Source organism: Aphelocoma coerulescens, chromosome 1 (assembly GCF_041296385.1).
Source record: "Aphelocoma coerulescens isolate FSJ_1873_10779 chromosome 1, UR_Acoe_1.0, whole genome shotgun sequence".
In the NCBI taxonomy this organism is placed as follows: Eukaryota; Metazoa; Chordata; class Aves; order Passeriformes; family Corvidae; genus Aphelocoma; species Aphelocoma coerulescens.
The window spans coordinates 14439302-14457225 of NC_091013.1; the positions used below are offsets into that span (position 1 = coordinate 14439302).

Consider the following 17924-nt stretch of genomic DNA (forward strand, 5'->3'; position numbering starts at 1 on the left):
ATTCCACATTTCAAAAAGGCACTTCTAAGTTGCTCAGTGCTATTATTAATCACTGCAGCACTTGCTTACTTTGCTACTTCTCTCACTTGCTCCCTCAGCATCTCTAATGACCAACTATTCTTCTCTCTGTGGGCAAAGTTTGTCAGCCTTCTCAGATAACTCAATTTCTTATTTTAATTGAGGTATAGGAGACTGCAGATGATGCCTGTGGGTAATCTTCCTCTCACTCATCCCCTTGCCTTGTTCCCTCCAGCAAGCTGTCAACACCTCAAATTCTCAAACAGCAAAAATAATAAAGGAAGATACCTTTCTTCCCTGTCATGCATGTAAGCACTCCAAAATTACTCCTTATTCTATCCTCAGTCTATATGTGAGACTTTTTTCCCCTCAAAGTTAAGGCTTCCCCTTTCTTTTTCTGAACTATCAAGCCTTCTGCTATCACTGTACTTAATGCAGACCTAAATACTTCTCCCTTCCAGTTATGTGGAATTCATGTAAATCTCTCTATATTTTCTGGAAGTCATGTTTTTCTTCCATTGTATGACATTACTCTGGGGTGTGATTCAGAAAGGTTAATAACTCCTTTGATGTACCCATCCTGTTCATGCCCCTCACCCTGTTCCCTAAATTTCTGTGCCAGTTTCCATCATTCTCAATGTCATACTAACTTCTCCTAAGCCTGTCTTTTCTCTGTTCCACACAATGAGTCACACTGTCACCCAAAGCCTACTTACCACTTTAGCAGAAAAACTCACATTTCCACTTAGAGACCTCCAAAGAATTCACATCTAAAACACTGTACAGAAAAGCAACTCTTTCTAGGCAAATACCTCTGAAGCTTCAAGTGAGTCCCCCCATTACAAATATCCGTGTGCTGTTCCATACTACACAGTATCTTATCTGAGCATTTATTACATGGAAAGTAACAGAATTAATCTGAGACAGAAAAGATACTCAATAAAAAGACCATGAAGAACCTTTATGTGACAAAGAAAAAGGAGGCACAATGGTAAGCATCATACCCATCAATTCTGTCATTTGAACACTGAATCCACAATGGATTTAACACTTCGAACACACAAGTAATGATAGCGTACCTTTATTTTAACACGTGCACTGCACTGATGCAGTCGATACAACGCCAGCAGTTTCTCCTTGCACAAACTACTATCAGTCAATAACTTCTAGGTGGAAGCAGCATTTAGTGCAAAGAATAATTAAGAAACTTCTAATGTTAATCCTATCTTGGGAACTGTTTGCATACATGGTGCAGCTATTACAGCTGCTTCCCAACTGGCCTTAAACATGGAAAACTGATCAGCTACAGCAGTTTACATTTGGAAATTCTAACACAGAGACTTGTTTTTCTTTTAAAAAAATCTACACTACAGCAACAAATAAATAAAGACTGTGTATGTATTTGCTCAGAATCAATTCAGCAACTTAAAAAAATATAATGTTCAGTGTTTGCTGAATTGCTTTATACTGCATCTATCACTTCAAAACAGTACATTTAAAAAAAGTTAAAGAAAAAAAATAATTCTTCCAACTCTCTTCATACCCTATTAGTTGAAAAGCTTGCAAGCACTGCTGCCTCTCAGCTATTAATATGCAATTCAGGTCCCCTGGTCATTCTGGGAATCTTTACAGAACATCCCTGCACACCCAGCAGCTCCCTGTGCAGTAATGCTAAAGGGAAGTACAAGCCCTGGTACAGTGAGCACATTAAATCATCTTCCAGTTCACAAGTTTCCTTGCTAAAAACCAAACCACCCCCACTTGTTGTGACTGATTTCTACATCTGCCAAGCTCACCCAGGAACACAGATGCTCTGAACTCTGCGTCCCTGTGTGCTTTATTTCACCTACATGAGCAATCACACTAAGAATCAATGGAAATATTCATGCTTGCAAAGTTATGGATACACCTGTTTACAGGGTATCTGCATTCATCTGCAGCTAGACAAACTGACTGCAGTCCTGGACCATAAATGAAGAGTCTCTACTATATTATAGGTTACAATATCAACATCTTTTCTGGGATGTCTACAGCAGAGCTAAAACACTCAGGGAAATGCAGAAAACTATTCTATTTAGAGGGAAGCTCTGTTCTTTGGAAGTATTTAGTGGTTCACAAGCTGTAGGCCATGGAAGAACTATGACCTGTGTATATTCAAGAATTAACATTAACTGTGGTAATTTAAAATAGTAAGACTGAAAAATGCTTCTGTTGGCTCTCCAAACTGAAAACATTTTAACAATTTTAGACCAAATATGGACTGAAGAAACAGCAAATTTTTGCAAGTTTTCTAGTATCAGTCTGGAATTCCACACAGGCTACTCAGATTCCATGAACAGTTTATATATGTGGGATGCACTAAAATTACTCCTTATGAGTGGTTTAAGAATATAAAGGACAGCTTTTGTTTGGTTTGCTTTTGTTAACAGTATCTTGGGGGGGGGCAAATGAACTCTCTCCAATAAAACTAAGAAAATGTGAATACTGCGTGTTGAATGAAACATCATTACTGTTCAGGATTAGAGTGTTTAGGGAAATAGAATAAAAAATGCACTATCTTGGAAAAGTAAAAAATGCACATAATGATATCCTTCCTACCTCAAGTGGTATTTTTAAACACAAATACCCTAGTCAACACATAGCTAACTCTTACAAAAATATAACTTTTGACAACATGAGAAACTGCTAAAGAAAAATGCATCTTCTTCCAGAGCAGAATCCCAATGCACCCCAGCTTCTACTGATTTTTACACTGCAAGTGAGTCTAACTGAGCGAGAGCCTCACACAATATGAACCATCTGTGGCAATACAACCAGCACTGATCCTACTGAAGCACACACATACTTGCCCCTCAGAACATTCAGTACAGGTGCACATAAAGACAGATCACATCACACCCACATTTCTTCATCCTCTAAGCCAACCTTTACTTCAAAAATCTAGTGCTTCCCATAAGGCTGGGGAGAAGATATGCCCACAAGAACCTCATTATGCTCAATTACTTGCACTGGGTGGAATGAAAACCCAGTCTTGATCTTCATGCTTCAGTACAAACCTATTGTTAAATCCATGTCAGAATCCAAATAATCAATATGGCAGCAACTAAAGAATTCCAGGATGTAAAAGGCCAAAGATTCTTCTGCCGCAGAGATTACAGCAATGATGAAGAAAACTAGGGTAAATAGAAATTTAAGACTGGCTTTCTTCCCTTTGCAACAAAGGGCTTGGAGTATTCTCTCACAAGATTTTTTTTCTTTTTAGTTATGCCCTTGTCTATATGGAAGCACTGCAGTGTTCATTAAAAAAACCAAACAAAAACCAAAACCACACAAAAACCCTCTCGCATTTTTAAAAAGCACTACAGATGAAAAATCTACTGGAAAAACAAAACCAACAAGAACTCCATGGACCACCCTTCAGGGATGAAATGCTAAAGATGTCTTTTTTAATCAACCAGTTTGTGAAGATCTACAAAAAAATAAAAAGGATCACATTCTAAAGGTTCAGTGCAGTCAGCAGCTATATAGTTTTGCTGCTTATTCATCTTTAAGTTGACTTTCAAAAATAACACCCTAGCTTGTCAAAATATACATTTTCCATTTGCTTTTAAATTAAAATAATAATAAAAAAAACATTTAAAGAATTCACAATCAATAGCATGACTAAGTTTCAGGATCATCTACAGCATATAATTTAAAGATTCAAAATGCCAATATGCAGCATGTGGCAGGCCTATATGCTCCATGCAGCATGTACACTTAGGAGAATTTCAAATAATCTTGATGTTCAGATGTCAGTCTGTTTCTTCCAAATTGTGTAGAATACCCATCTGGAGAAAATAAGCAGTTAAGGAAAAGAAAAGGCAACATTCGTAGTACACGGTTAAAATGTAGTTCTTTTTACTTATATTTAAATTCTGAAAACTTCCAGTAGCTCATAAAGGGTAGGCAAAACACTCAAAAGTGAAATCTCCCTGGATTCTCTTTTTGATTCAGCAGTTCAGGGATGCCTACACTTCAAATCACATACACATTCAATTAAGGTCTGGCAGTTGTAAAGGCAAAAATAACCTGTTTCTCTGAATCCACACACTTTTAAGGGCAAGTATCTGTATATCCTTCACATTCTTTTATCTTGAAAATGTGAGGTCAAATCTGAGTTTCACAGAGAGCTGACAATAATGAGAAGCAGGAGGAGCTGACTAAAGTCAGTCTAGAGTCAGTAAGGGGTCAGTATGGAGGCTGCAGCATTGAACACTACCAGGGTTAGACACACAGAAGGGAGGCAAAATGAACACATGCAACAGAAGAAAGGCTGTCACAGCATCACATGCTTAATGTATTATGAGTAAGCAGATCCTGGAAAGATGTTTCCTGTCAAGAGAGACAGCCACAGCAGGCTTTACCCTGCAAAACATTTCCAAGGAGATCCCATAAAAGCAGTAAACACTCAAGGCAAAATGCAGCCAGAACCACCTTAGAGCAGATCAAAATGCCCCTCTCAAGCTAAGGGCTTGAAGGTTAAACTTCTAGCTCTTTATATAACTTCCCTGCTACCCACAAACTGAAGAAATTCTGAAGGATTATTTTTAGGAATGGGATGCTTCTGAGAATATGCATACCCCTCCACTTGGAATACTTTTTTCCAGTAACACTAACTAGTAATGATAGGTATCACTCTCTTCCCCATTCCCCAGTCTTAAAAATCAAGTCTGAGCTGTATGTTCAATATGTCAGACAATATTTAAAGATCTGGATCATGCTAATCTGTATGAAGTTAGTTTCTTATTTTTGTAAAACAAAAAAGAAAATAAGAAGATACAGCCTTGTCAGAACTCCCAGGCAGCATTACCCTTATCAAACAGTTTATCCCACATCACATACACCACTCAAGAACATTAACAAAAACACAGCCTGTTCATGGAAGGTACTGATCATTTCACCAGCTGTGAATTTACAGCACTTCTAAAAAACAATTCCTACAATTATCCTCAAAATAAAACTGCAGTAGTGCATTTACTATGAAAAAAAGTGTTTAAATCAGAGCTGCCTTCTTGCTTGAGTTCATTACCTCCAACCAATCTATGCTAGCTTGATTTATTAATACACACTCTTCAGTCTTCTTCAGTCTTTAAGGATACAATTCCATGTAGGAGGGAACGCACACAGTTTCTTTTGAAAACTCCACAGGACAGTAAAGCCTGCTAAGCTGTTCTTCGTACAGAGTCAAGGCATCAGTCAGATTGATACAGTTTCCCTGAAGAAAAAAAAAGTTCCAGTCACAATCAAGCAAATAAGCAAAATTTCAGATGAATATATACTTTGACATTACTGCAAGACTTCCACATACTTGAGAAGCAGATACATGCTGTTCTCAATATTTAATATTTACAAGGCAAACAATGAACAGCTTGTCTTCATTCTGCCTGTAGCAAACAACAATTTGTATCCTTTCAAGAAAGGGTAAGTATGGGGGCATTATCTATATTCTCATTAGCAGAAGGAACCATTATATGAGGGCTTCCAGTTAAAACAGACCACCATGTGTTGTTTACCTATAACATCCACTCCCTAACCATTTTCTTAATGATTGCTTACATTTATTAGTAAACAGTATTACAGTGTCCAGATTCTTCTGTTATTTAACATTGCCTAGATCTTACAGTGCTTAATGCACTATTAAAAAAACTATAGCCTATCAGTTTTAAGCAGATTCCTCCACAAAGCACTATGACTAAATACATCAAATTATACAGAAGTTCTCTGGCTGCAGGCTACATTGTCTTGAGTTTTCACATCATGATTCTGAAAAGGAAGTGATTCCTATGATACCTTTTTTTGTCTTAGGGGTGAAACAATATTACCCAAACATATCATTCTTGGAATACAAACACATTGAGGATTACAAAGAATGAGGAATTAAAACAAAAACAAGCCCCAAACCAACAAACAACCCCCCCCCCCAAAAACCCAACCCCCCCAAACAAAAACAAACAAACAAAAAACCCCAAACCAAACAAATCCCAGTAAACAAAATATCCACCCCCCAAAAACAACTCAAACAAAAAAACTCACCCAACCTCCCCAGCAACTCTTTTATGCAAGCACTACCTTGTCCCAAGCTAAGTATTAGTAAGAAGCAGAAGTTACTGCAATGTATATCTGGGATGCCCATATGGAGAAAGCTCTAATTAGAAGACTGAATTCTCCATATCCTGGAGAACACATTTGAAGATTTAGTGGTAACAGTGAGTTCACAGAACACCAGACTGAACAAACACCAAATATCCAAAGCAATAAAAGTTGTGTAAGTTCAATTAAAAAATAAAAACCTTTGTCAAGTTTCTTGCCTACATAACTGAGTAGACTAGCAAAAAGTTCACAACCTTAAATTCAATGCTCTTAGGAATGAATGAGGCAAATACAAGTTATCTGGACACTAATTTAAAATCAAGTGAAGTTGAATACAATCACCACTGCATGGTCCACAAATTGCTCAGGTTTTTTCCAGGTATGAGGCACTGAATGAAGACTCACCAAAAAAAAAAGTGTACTGTTGCTGTGGCACAGCACAGAAATAATACATTCTGTAATTGTGGTCACAGTGGAGATATTGCTAAAGGCCCTTGGCACATTGACAGCCAAATGAATTGATTTGTGTGGTCTTCTATGTCCACTACTTTCCTGAGGAATTTTAGCTCAACCTATAGGCCCCAAGCATGATAAACCAACTATGCTGTAACACTACACATGAACAGCAAGTTATATGATGACTACAAATCTCTATTGCCCACACAGCATGTGCCAATCTGGCCATATGCAGGGCAGGATGAGATCTTCAGGAGATGCACGTCCCCAACTTCTCCTAATGGTTGGGTTTACTAGCAGGTAGTATAAATATAAATGCCTTTTACCTCGATCTAGCACAAAGCCTGCTTTCCATTTCTGATTTCTGATCAGCAGAAACAGAAGCATTAACTAGCATTTTCCACAGTAGCTCTCAATATAAAAATCATCAAGCTTCCCCACACATTTTACCACTTCTAGTGGAGGAATGTTCACCACAGAAGATAAAAAAGAGAACAAAAAAGAAATCTTTATGTTAATGAATACACAGCTCCTAATAATCCAGCACAAGAGCCAAAGCGCCACAAAATGATGGCAAGAAATGCAAGGCACAGAAGTTACATGTTAGTGTCTAAAGCAACAGCCTCCACCCACTGTGGAGTGGCAGGATCCTCCTGGTGCACTGAAGGACTTTGGGAAGTGTTTGTGCGTACCCACAAGTACACAGTTTTGGGGTTTTTTTTTTACTGACCATTGAATGCAGTGTCTTGTTCTTCCTGCCCTTCAATAACATGTGTAACTTGCACCTGACTGAAAGAATACAGATGGTTCAATAAGAAAAAGCTAATCTAATAAAAAAAAAAATTAGTTCCCTTACAGTCACAGCTTATTCAATATTTTAGGATCTCTAACTTGAAATGAGGACCCCAGGAACCAGGACTTCCTCAATGCTTCCTAAGTGTCTGACTGCCTGTGTTTCACACATTGTATTGCTCTGCTAACACACTGTGAAGCTTGTAAATTCAGAACAGTCTTTAAGAAAGACCCATTTTACTGTGTAAATTCTTTTGGCACTCCCAGATTTTTTTAAATAGCCTTAAAAATGATTATATGCACACAGGTGCAACTAAAAGTTAATTTTCACAAAGCAAGGAGCTAAGACGAGTTTGAACAAGTACTATCTGTGCTCTTTAAAACATACAACAGACAGAGGCCAATACAAGCAGAGGTCACATTTGAAATCAGTATTTCTACACAGCTCCATTTACACTGATTTTTCCATGTAACAACATCAGATGATAATTAGAACCGAAGTGTAAAATGTACATTCTAACTTTGGAATTTATACTATTTCTCCTACTTTTTACTGGTAGGATTTTTTCACAGTATTTAAAACACTTCTATTTCCAGAGGAAGTGAAAAGAAAATTCATTCCACCAATCTTCCTCTGAATTTTTTGCATCATGCTAAATTTTTTTTTTTTTTTTGGACTGTGCTCAAGTTTTCACGAGTGAAGAAGAAAGACTCAACTTAAAAAAAAAAATCTTAACACAGCATCTTGACGATGCTCTCAGGCACATGATGTGATTCTCGGGGTTGTCCTGTACAGGGCCAGGAGCTGGACTTAGGATTTCCTGGCCTGGAAGGGGCCCACAGGAATCATCAATGATTCCACTCTATCATTCTATAATCTTTTAAAAAAAGCATGTTTGGGAAAGCCCTCCTTCAAAAGAACTTGCATAAAACATGTTTGATTATAATTTTGATCATATTGCACAAACAAACCTGTACTTGTTTATTTGGTAAAGGAAAGTGGCATGCTTTATATGGAATTTTTCATATTTGGGTTTGGGTATCAGAAAACAAATGAGATTTGTAAAAAGGTATAAGACTAACACTTACTGAGCACAACAATGAACAGACTGCTGCAGTAGAGTTCAGTAACCTGTCATTATCCAGAGGATTGTGGTGGGCTTTTTTGGTTCAGCTGCCTTTTACCAAACATATCATTTTGTTTCAACATCAGACTGAATGCAAAAGGAAACTGAAAACCAACCTGTGTGTGTAATTTGAGTCATAAATAGAAATGCTGCTAGGTAATTTACAGAGCATACCACTATTATGTAGGAAGTTGAATAGGATACACAGTGACAGAGAAGTATCCAGTTTCCCAGACTGTTGCTTCAGTATTTCATCATTTCTCCCTTCTCTAGCAAGAGACAAATCACTGCAGACACCATGGAAAACAAATTACAGGAGCAGTGAACATGCCAAGAAACAATTTTTGCTTTTCAAACCCACAACTCCCCAATTTCCAAATCAAGATCTTGCCTAAAGGTTCAGACAACCCACCTGGCTCTTCTATCAACCTTTTTCTTCTGGAGAAACACCACAGGATTTTATAGTTCTGCATTGTTACTATTTTTTGTAACTATCTGGCTTTACTCAACACAGAGTTAAGCATTTCAAAAATCAATTCTACAAAACATAAGGCTTATTTCAATAAAGTTATTGAAAAATCACTATTATTAACACCTTTCTTTAAAACGTGACCAGCTTTATCAACCAAGGCTACAGTGTTAGTAACAATGTCAATCACACTTAGATGTTCTAGTATCACTAGAGTGCCACAGGGAACCAAGCCCAGAATGCAATGCAGAGATCAGTCTAATAACCTGTGTTCACTTTAACTGCCTAATGAAGAGTTATGTGGTAGAGTAATGCATTGTTTGTTCTGGACAGACACCATATAACTCAAACAATAGCTAATATTGAATGCTGTTTAATAAGGTTTAAAGCAGATGACTCACTAATTATATGTTTTCAGAATGAAATAAGCAAAATCACGTTCTTTTTTCTCCCACAGGGTTCAAATTTTCAACACATACAAAACCCTACCAAACTCCTCTGCCCAACCCCCTGTACTTAATTTCTGTTCCACGTCAAACAATTTGACAGGTAAGAACTAGGAGAATGATGAAATTTTTTTTACTCCTTAAGAAGCATCTTTCAGACAAAAAAGTACTTGAGGCGGTTGAAACTTTGAGATTAACAAATCTTTATCAGTAAGACCTTGTTTAAGACAGATGACTCCTGAACTGTTTCACAGCCTTTGCATCCTGAGTCTGCTCAGGGCTTGCACTCACTTCAACAGCTCATGCCTGTCTCCCAACATCAGTTTTTCTGGGCTCTCACAAGGCATATATTCTGTAGACCCATGAGTTTTTAGGTTTCTACAGCACAATGCACAACACATTTAAATAACAAATACAGTTCTGGACCGACAAAAAACATTCCTTAAAATAAGTAGCAAAAAAAAATTGTTTAAATTAACCCTGTAAGTTCCAGTTAACTCTGCCCACCTATAAAGGGGATGTGTCCATCAACTATTAACAGGCTGAACTTGGGCCACTATGCTTCCTCCAACCCTCAGAAAGTAAACCAGTGACTTGAAAGCAGGTGAAAGGGTCCCTTTTCCCTACTTGCCCATTTCTTACATGTCTTATCCCACATATCATTGTCACTGGACACCTTTGTCTGTGACTGTATGCCAGAGAAGTTTAATTTTTAACATGGGTTTCTGTTTTTGTTTTGTAATAATGTGCCAGAATTTGATATCGCCAAGGTTTGGTTTTATCCTTCCTCACTTCACAGTGACTAACAAGCAGTGAGACACTGATCATGAAACATCTAGCATAAAAGCTAGGCTTAAGTCTGGGGGGACACAGAGGGCTGTTAAGGAAATAATGGAGGCAAACCTGACTGTAAGTACCTCCACTGGCCAAAAGATCAATTAATTTAGGGCTGAACTCTCAGTAACAAAAGGAAATGAAAATGTCTGTTCCTTAAAGCCTCTCAAACTACCAAGAAATCACAGAGGCTCACACAGCCATTCTTCCAGCATCCTTTCATGGTTCAGTCATGGAGAATCTTGCTCCCTTGTTGGAAGTGCTAATTAGAAAGCCCACACAGCAGCCAAAAAAAGGAGTCTAACTATGGAGCAACATGATGATTGTCTGGACATTTAGAGGGCTGTGTAAGAGAGTGGCCAGGAAGAGACAGCTTAGTGAAGGGCCACATGTTCACGTGGGAGACACATGATCCCTTGCACCAGGGGTCAGTGCTGTTTACTGGAACCTGTGAGTGGTCTGAGTTTCTATCCTGCCTGGGCTGAATGACCCCAACCAGGAAGTCACAAATTCCTGTTTAGAGGTATTTTTAAAGATTCCACTTTATAAACAGGCTGAAAATGATAGCCTTCTCAACCTCAAAAGATTAGATCAACAGAACAAAAACTTAGCACAGAAGAAGGCATTTTCTTAGCTACACAATCCACTGACACTCAAACAACCTTACAATCAGTCTCTGCATCTACTAGACCATGGTTTCACAGCTCTTGGGACAATCCTCACGTGCTACTTCGAAGGCACGAGAGAGTGATGGTTCAGAAAACACAAGCCACAAACAAATCATCTACAAGAATACATACTCACTTGAAAGAAATCACTGGGGCCATCTAAAAATCATACTTTTATGAAGTCCAATACTGTAAAAACACTTAAGGTGCTCAGAAACAAGTTGCTGGGAAGGTGTATTAGAGATGAAACTGCACCTCAGGATTTGCCAAGGTCTTACATCCTCACCAACTCAAACTTCTCTCCACTGTGATGGCTGGGAATATGTACCTCTAACTGGCTCTGCCTTGGAGAAAGTAACACCGAGCAGACATGGCTTCATATCGTGTCATATTGTATTGTGTCATATCATTACACATTTCAAAGCACCAGCTTCAGAAGAATAGAAATAAGAGCATGCCATATGACCACTGAACCTCAGAGTGGTGGGATTATGTTTAACAGTAAGTTTTCATAAACAAGCTTCAAGTCTTAAACCTACAGACAGGTTTGCAAGTTCTGCAGGCTAAGGGCCCTAAAGCTCATGACTCTCTGTGTAGACTGCAACACTCAATATGGATGATGCAGCTAGAAAAGCAAGGGCATGTAAAGCACAGCTGCTACTCGTACAAGTTTTTGTTCTAAGCTGTGATTACTATTTGCACAGAGAAAGTATGGAGGCCTTTTTCCCCAAACACTCAGACACAGACTTAAAGCAGCAGAGAATGACATTCATTAACTTCCCCTTTTACATCTTTCCAGAGCTGAAAAAAAGGAAGAAGTCCCTCCTGCATCTTAAATTGGCCACATAAGTTCTTATAACCCCTAGGAATACAAATAAATAGTCTGAAAAATCTTCCACAGGCAGAATGTCTGAAAATGTTAATAAACTGCCAGGCAATACCAGTTACCTGCCTCCACCTAGTGGTGACAGGACATTCTGCACCAGCATTTGGAGACTGCTTTGAGGATCACCCAAGGAAGGAATCCCGAAGGAACCACCAGGTGTGTTAGAGTAGCACGCGAGAAGTAATTCTTTTTACAATCTCAGATAAATTATATCCATCTGGAGTTCAACAGCACTAGACCCTGCCTGCTGAAAATTCACTTTAGAACATTTCCTAAAACTTGTGCAGAGCTCAATGAAGAGGTGATGAGCATTTCCCTTTATTTTTCCCAGCAGTGGCATTGAGACAGTCAGGCAGCAATACAGTATGTGAAAGGATGGCATTCTGTGAACACAACTCCACTTCTGGGTAAAGCATTTCTTTGGCACTGAAATAAATGACATCCTAACTAGATGCACATGATTCTGTTCAGGGTGCAAGGGGACATGCTACAAACTACAAAGAACAAAAATTTTCAATGTCAGTACAATATAATGCCAAGGCAGAAGAAGCAACTATAATTACTGGCCAGTAGTCCACAGGACAACAATCTTTTGCTGCATTTTTCCTATGAGACATTTCCTCATCTTAGCAAAGATGAGGCTCTAACAAGTAAGTGGACATTCCCTCAGCCACTTTCTTGGTGATATTTAATATTTTTTGGTTTAGAGAACCAAAATGCAAAGAAGGGATGGGGGGGGCACACAGAGTCCTGTGTTTTAAAAACATAACTGCCTTAAAAGGCACATGGTGTCTTCAGCAAGGCCTGCTGTGTAATATATGCATCCTGAAAGTAGATAGTGGGAACAAAAGTAACTTAAATTCCCAAAGTTAATACACAGAGCTGAAACCACTGGCATTCAACAGCAAGCACAACAGAGCATTCAAAATCATTTATGAGTTCCCAGTGTGTGACTAAGCTGCCAAAGTTTGTAGTAGTTATGTTTGAACTTCCGACCATAGTCTAACCCAATACTCTGAGTAGCCAGCTTCAGATAGTTTAGCTGAATTTAAATTTGTTCAAATAATTAAAACAAAGTTATAGACAGCTGATTTTCTTTAGAGCACCCTGATAAGTCTGTTCATCCTATGACCAGACTACTGAGTTGTCTGAGGATGTGGTGGGTTGAGCCTGGCTGGATGCCAGGTACCCACAAAAGACATGCTGTCACTCCCCTGCTCAGCTGGACAGAGGAGAGAAAATACAGCAAAAGGCTCACGGGCCAACATAAGGATGGGGAGAGAACACTCCCCAGTTACCATCACAGGCAATCAGACTCACCTTTGTACTAAACTCAAGTTTCTAATCAAATCAGAGTGGGATAATAAGAAATAAACCCAAATTTTAGGAACACCTTCCCCTACCCCTCTTTTCTCCCCAGGGTGAACTTTACTCACAAATTCTTTATCTCCTCCCCACTGCACTAATGGGGAATGGGGATTGTGGTCAGTTCATCCCTTGTTATTTCTAGTGCTCCTTCCTCCTCACACACTTCTCTGCTCCAGCGTGGGGTCTCCCCCCACGGGAGACAGTCCTCCATTAAGTTCCCCAACATGAGTGCTTCCATGGGCTGCAGTTTTTCATTAATTGCTCCAGCATGGGTCTCCTGCAGGGTCATAAGTTCTGCCAGCAAGCCTTCTCCAGTGTGGGTTTCCCAAAGGGTCACAGCTTCCTTCAGGTATCCACGTGCTCTGGCATGGGGTCCTCCAGGGGCTGCAGGTGGATCTCTGCTCCCCGGTGGAGCTTCATGGGCTGCAGAATGACAGCCTCCTACATCATGGTCATCATGGGCTGCATGGGAATCTCTGCACTGGTACATGGAACATCTGCCCCTCCTTCTCCACTGACCTTGGAGTCTGCAGAGCTGTTTCTCTCACATATTCTCACTTCTCTCTCTGGCTGCAACTGCTGTTTGTGCAGCAACTTTTCGCCCTTCAAAAATCTTATCCCAGAGGCACTACCACAGTCACTGATGGGCTCAGCTTTGGCCAGAAGTTGGTCCACCCTGAAGCAAGTCTGGCATTGGCTTTGTCAGACATGGGGGAGCCCTCCCTGCTCCCCCCCACTATCAAAACCTGGTCAGATAAACCCAATACAGAGGGTTATTCCATTCTTACAGAGGATTATTTTGTTTTTTCAGGCCCAGCTGGGAAGGGGCTACAAGAACCATCAAATGGGCTGGGTAGTGTATCAGTAGATGTATCAAAAGCTCTGAAAGCTGTTTGCCCCAGTATTAATTGTCCTTTTTTCAACACCTTCAGGAAGACTAAACTGCTTGAGAACACTGCTTCTATACTACAGCCCTTTCATTGGCTACCCATTAGCCACAATTTTAAGCCATGTCACTTTTAATATTGTTTCTTTCCCATCCTGCCATGTACCACCTTGTTGCTTTGAGACCACAAAATATAATATTGCATAGTTTCACAACAGCTAAAACCCACCAGGGTTGGTTCAGGACTGCTGTCCTTTCTTTCTGTGCAAGCAGATGATGGAGAGCCAACTTATCTCCCCCCGTGAGGAACAGGATAGGCAGCAGGGGCTGCACCAGTCTCCACCTCAGCTGGCTCCAGCTGACACAAAACAACCCTCCTGTCCTCTGGCTACAGCACAGCCATCATTCCAGCTTTCAACACAAGCTTATTCTCAAGAGCCCTTCTGCAAAGTCCAAAAAAAACCTGTCCCCAGACATATGTTTACCTTTGTTCCAATAAGGCCAGCTAGTCTCACTGTGTATGGTATAAGTACAGTAACTGCAACACAACTTTCTCTGTTTCCAAAAGATTTAGTGTCCTTTTGATATCAAAGTCTGCCATAAATATTTCCACTAGTAACAGGACAGAAACACCATTAAAATTTAGAGTGTGGTACAATCATGTTAATCGTATCTTATATTTCAACCACAAGATCATTTCTCTTGCCCATAGAACAGCATTTTAAAATAGAGCAGCATATTAGAATTGCCAGAAACCTCATCCCACAAGTTTTGCATTTCTTTAAAAACCTGCACAATTTTACAGTAGACCAATTTCTTTATATTTCAGAGCTTAAGGATATTATTCCAAAATACAGTACTTAGATTCTCCACACATCAGAAGACTAGTTTTATGAGCATGACAAAAGAAACACAACTTCAGAGACTTAGACTTCACTGAACCATCTGCTGGCTCCTGTCACATTCTTGTATGATTGCACACAGCTTTGTGGCGTTCCAAATTCAGGATTACATGAAGTATTTTCAGTGGAAAGCTATACCACAATTCTATTATCTATGAGGTGGCTATATTAATTTTCTCATCCCCCTGCACCTATGCAAAACTCTTACACCTTAATGAACGATAAATTTTCATGTTTTACACTCTACAACTGGAGACATTAGCTTAAAAACCATGTATCTCTTCATAAAGTACATCTGTTCTGCTTTTCAAAGAATTGTTCAGCTGCAATATTCCGTAGTATGCCTTGCTGAGTCTTACAATTATGCTTTTAAACTCCAGACAAACGTGCTACATATTCAGCCGAAATAATGAAAAAAAGACAAGTCAGTTAGCAAAACCTAACTTTCATGCAAAAATGCTTGGTAAGTCATTAAAGGAAGAAAACCAGCTTGTAGTAGATTTTTAAGGTAGTTTTGTCTTTTTTTTTTAACTGAAACAGTGCAAATTGCAATAGATACAAAGCAGTACTTCATTACACCCAGATATCATACCTGTGTGAAGTATTTTCCATCTTGTTTCAGGACTTTCATTGAGAGGTCAAGAATCAACCGCAGAAACTCCCATGTGGAATCTGCATATGGGGAGTGATTGAAAAACAACTGCACATTATTGGCTTATTTACTTATTACATATTCAAGACTTGCAAAGTCTTAAAAAAAATTAAAAATAAAGCCTGGATTAAAAAACCCCAAATGTAAACCATATGCAACAGCAGTGATGGCAGGAGTACTGCTGGTTTTCTTCACAGGAATTTTCCAGAAGTTTCCAATAAACTCTAAAGTGAGGAAAATTTACTAGAGTATGAACTCCAAATACTTCTCAAGAACTACATGAGTTCATATTATTCTGGAATAAGATTTAAAAGAGTGCTAGGCACATGCTAGCCTTTTCTAATATTCAAAAAATTTTCAAAAATACAGATGTCTTACTATCTCTTTTTTTCCTCTCAGATTTACTTTTTAAATGGAAAAAGTGAAAGCAGTTACGTTGTAAACTGTTATGCAGCAGAAGAACAGAAATGTTGAAAATTCTCCAGAAGTTTAAGAAAATAAATTACAAGATTTACCTTCTTCTGGAGATGTGGAGATTGGAACAGCTGTCAGATCATTAATTACATAATCAAACATTCTTCCTTCTTTGGCATACCTCTTCAGTACAGGAATACAGTCCTCAATTAGAACCTATAAGAATGAGATATTGTAGCTAGTTCTCAAAATACCCTACAACTCACCAGGTAAAAGGAACAAATGGGGATTCACAGAAATTAAAAGAGAAAATATCAAAATTAAATACATGTTTAATTTTAGGCTCCACCTTCAACTTTTTACATCATACAGAAAGAGGAACTTTGTAGGAATTATGACAATGACAACACAGGCACTCTAGGACTGAAGTTCCTAGATCTGTAACCACTGTTCTTCCTACCAAATGCTGACAACAGTTAGCAGTTCCACATTATGAGTATAGTAAGTTATTTGTATGAAGGGTTGATTTCCACAGTAGCATGTGACTTATCTGTTAATTTTTTGTGTGTTTTCATTAGCTCACTCCTGTTACTATCTATCACAGCATCTATGGACCAGTAATGAAAACAAAAACAGGCTACACCTGGGCTCATTTTTAAGTGCTGTCAGATGTAGCACAAAGACCTCAACTGCAGGAATGCATGACATTTGTTGGGGTTTTTATTTTTAATATAACAGCAGTGTAATGCTAAGGGATTTTGCCCGCAAATTAAAAATAATTGTTAAATGTATATTACAAATTCAGGTATTTCCAACTGTATAGAACACCTAAGAAATACACATTTCTTCTATCTTTTTAACAGTTTAAGGAATGATGTTAAACACTACATTCTTACTGCTATTTCCTCTTTATTTCTAAGTTATAGCAAACATTCTCCTATTTCACATTCCTTAAAAGCTGCATATGCAATTAATTTTAGAAGTCTGAAGACTGAAAGTTAAAATACTTCCAACATGAATTTCAGCTATTAAAATATGCAAGTGTCATACAAAAGGAAAAAATGCTTCCCAAACTTGAGTGAGAAAACTTGTCCCCAAAACTTTGCCATAGCAGTCTTCCAGACTAGGTCAACGTGTATTTGAAATATTACTTGTAATGAAAGAAAAACAAAACATTACCTGGTAGCACTCTCCTTTCAGATTGTCTAAGACATCTCCGCACGTTTTACGCATGTGTTTTCTACACCCGTCAATCACCATTTGGTCAATGTTTGAGGTTTGTCAAGGCATGATACACTCCAGAAGTAATAGAGGTAACAGCTTCTACTTCTTCAGAAACAAGTTCTCAAAGAGGTGGCATTCACAAAGGAATAACTGGATGTGTCTATTGGTGTATATACTGCAATAGCCAACCTTACGAACTGGCCTCCACATCCAAATAGATGATTAGGAAGTGCTTATTTTTGGTTTTAACCAATATTTTTGATACTTTAGGTTATCATTACCATGAAACCCTGAAATGCGAACTGTAAAACTATTAAAAACTCCATAAAGTTAAACTAGGTTCAGATTTTAACCTACACTTTTAAGACAATTATTTTTAGTCTTAGCAAAGGGATCCCAAAATCTAGGATGATCAACATTTCACATGGCTAACAGCAGTTTACATTACAAACTACATGAACTACACAATGTTGAAAACTTGATTTGTATTGGTATTTTTAAAACAGGGTTGGTCAATTCATCAATACAGTTCATCAAGTCCTGGCATTCCTATTGATTAAACTTTTTGCTTCTAGGCACTATTCTTTTTACAGCTTTCTTTAGGAAAACAGAAGAACTCAAAAAGGCAGAACAGAGCCCAAAACACAAAC

General features: G+C 38.5%; 1 protein-coding gene across 1 annotated transcript in view; it reads right to left on the bottom strand.

Annotated features, from left to right (window-relative positions):
* Positions 1–3442: 3442 nt before the first annotated feature.
* The window catches only part of SMS (spermine synthase), a 42265-nt gene continuing 27783 nt past the window's right edge, over positions 3443–17924 (bottom strand). The window contains exons 7-11 of the mRNA XM_068999520.1: positions 17230–17317; positions 16152–16266; positions 15577–15656; positions 5160–5275; positions 3443–3848 (exon numbers count right to left, since the gene is read on the bottom strand). Coding sequence (XP_068855621.1) covers positions 3806–3848; positions 5160–5275; positions 15577–15656; positions 16152–16266; positions 17230–17317 — 442 coding nt within the window. The 3' untranslated portion in view covers positions 3443–3805. The remainder of the gene's footprint in view (positions 3849–5159; positions 5276–15576; positions 15657–16151; positions 16267–17229; positions 17318–17924) is intronic.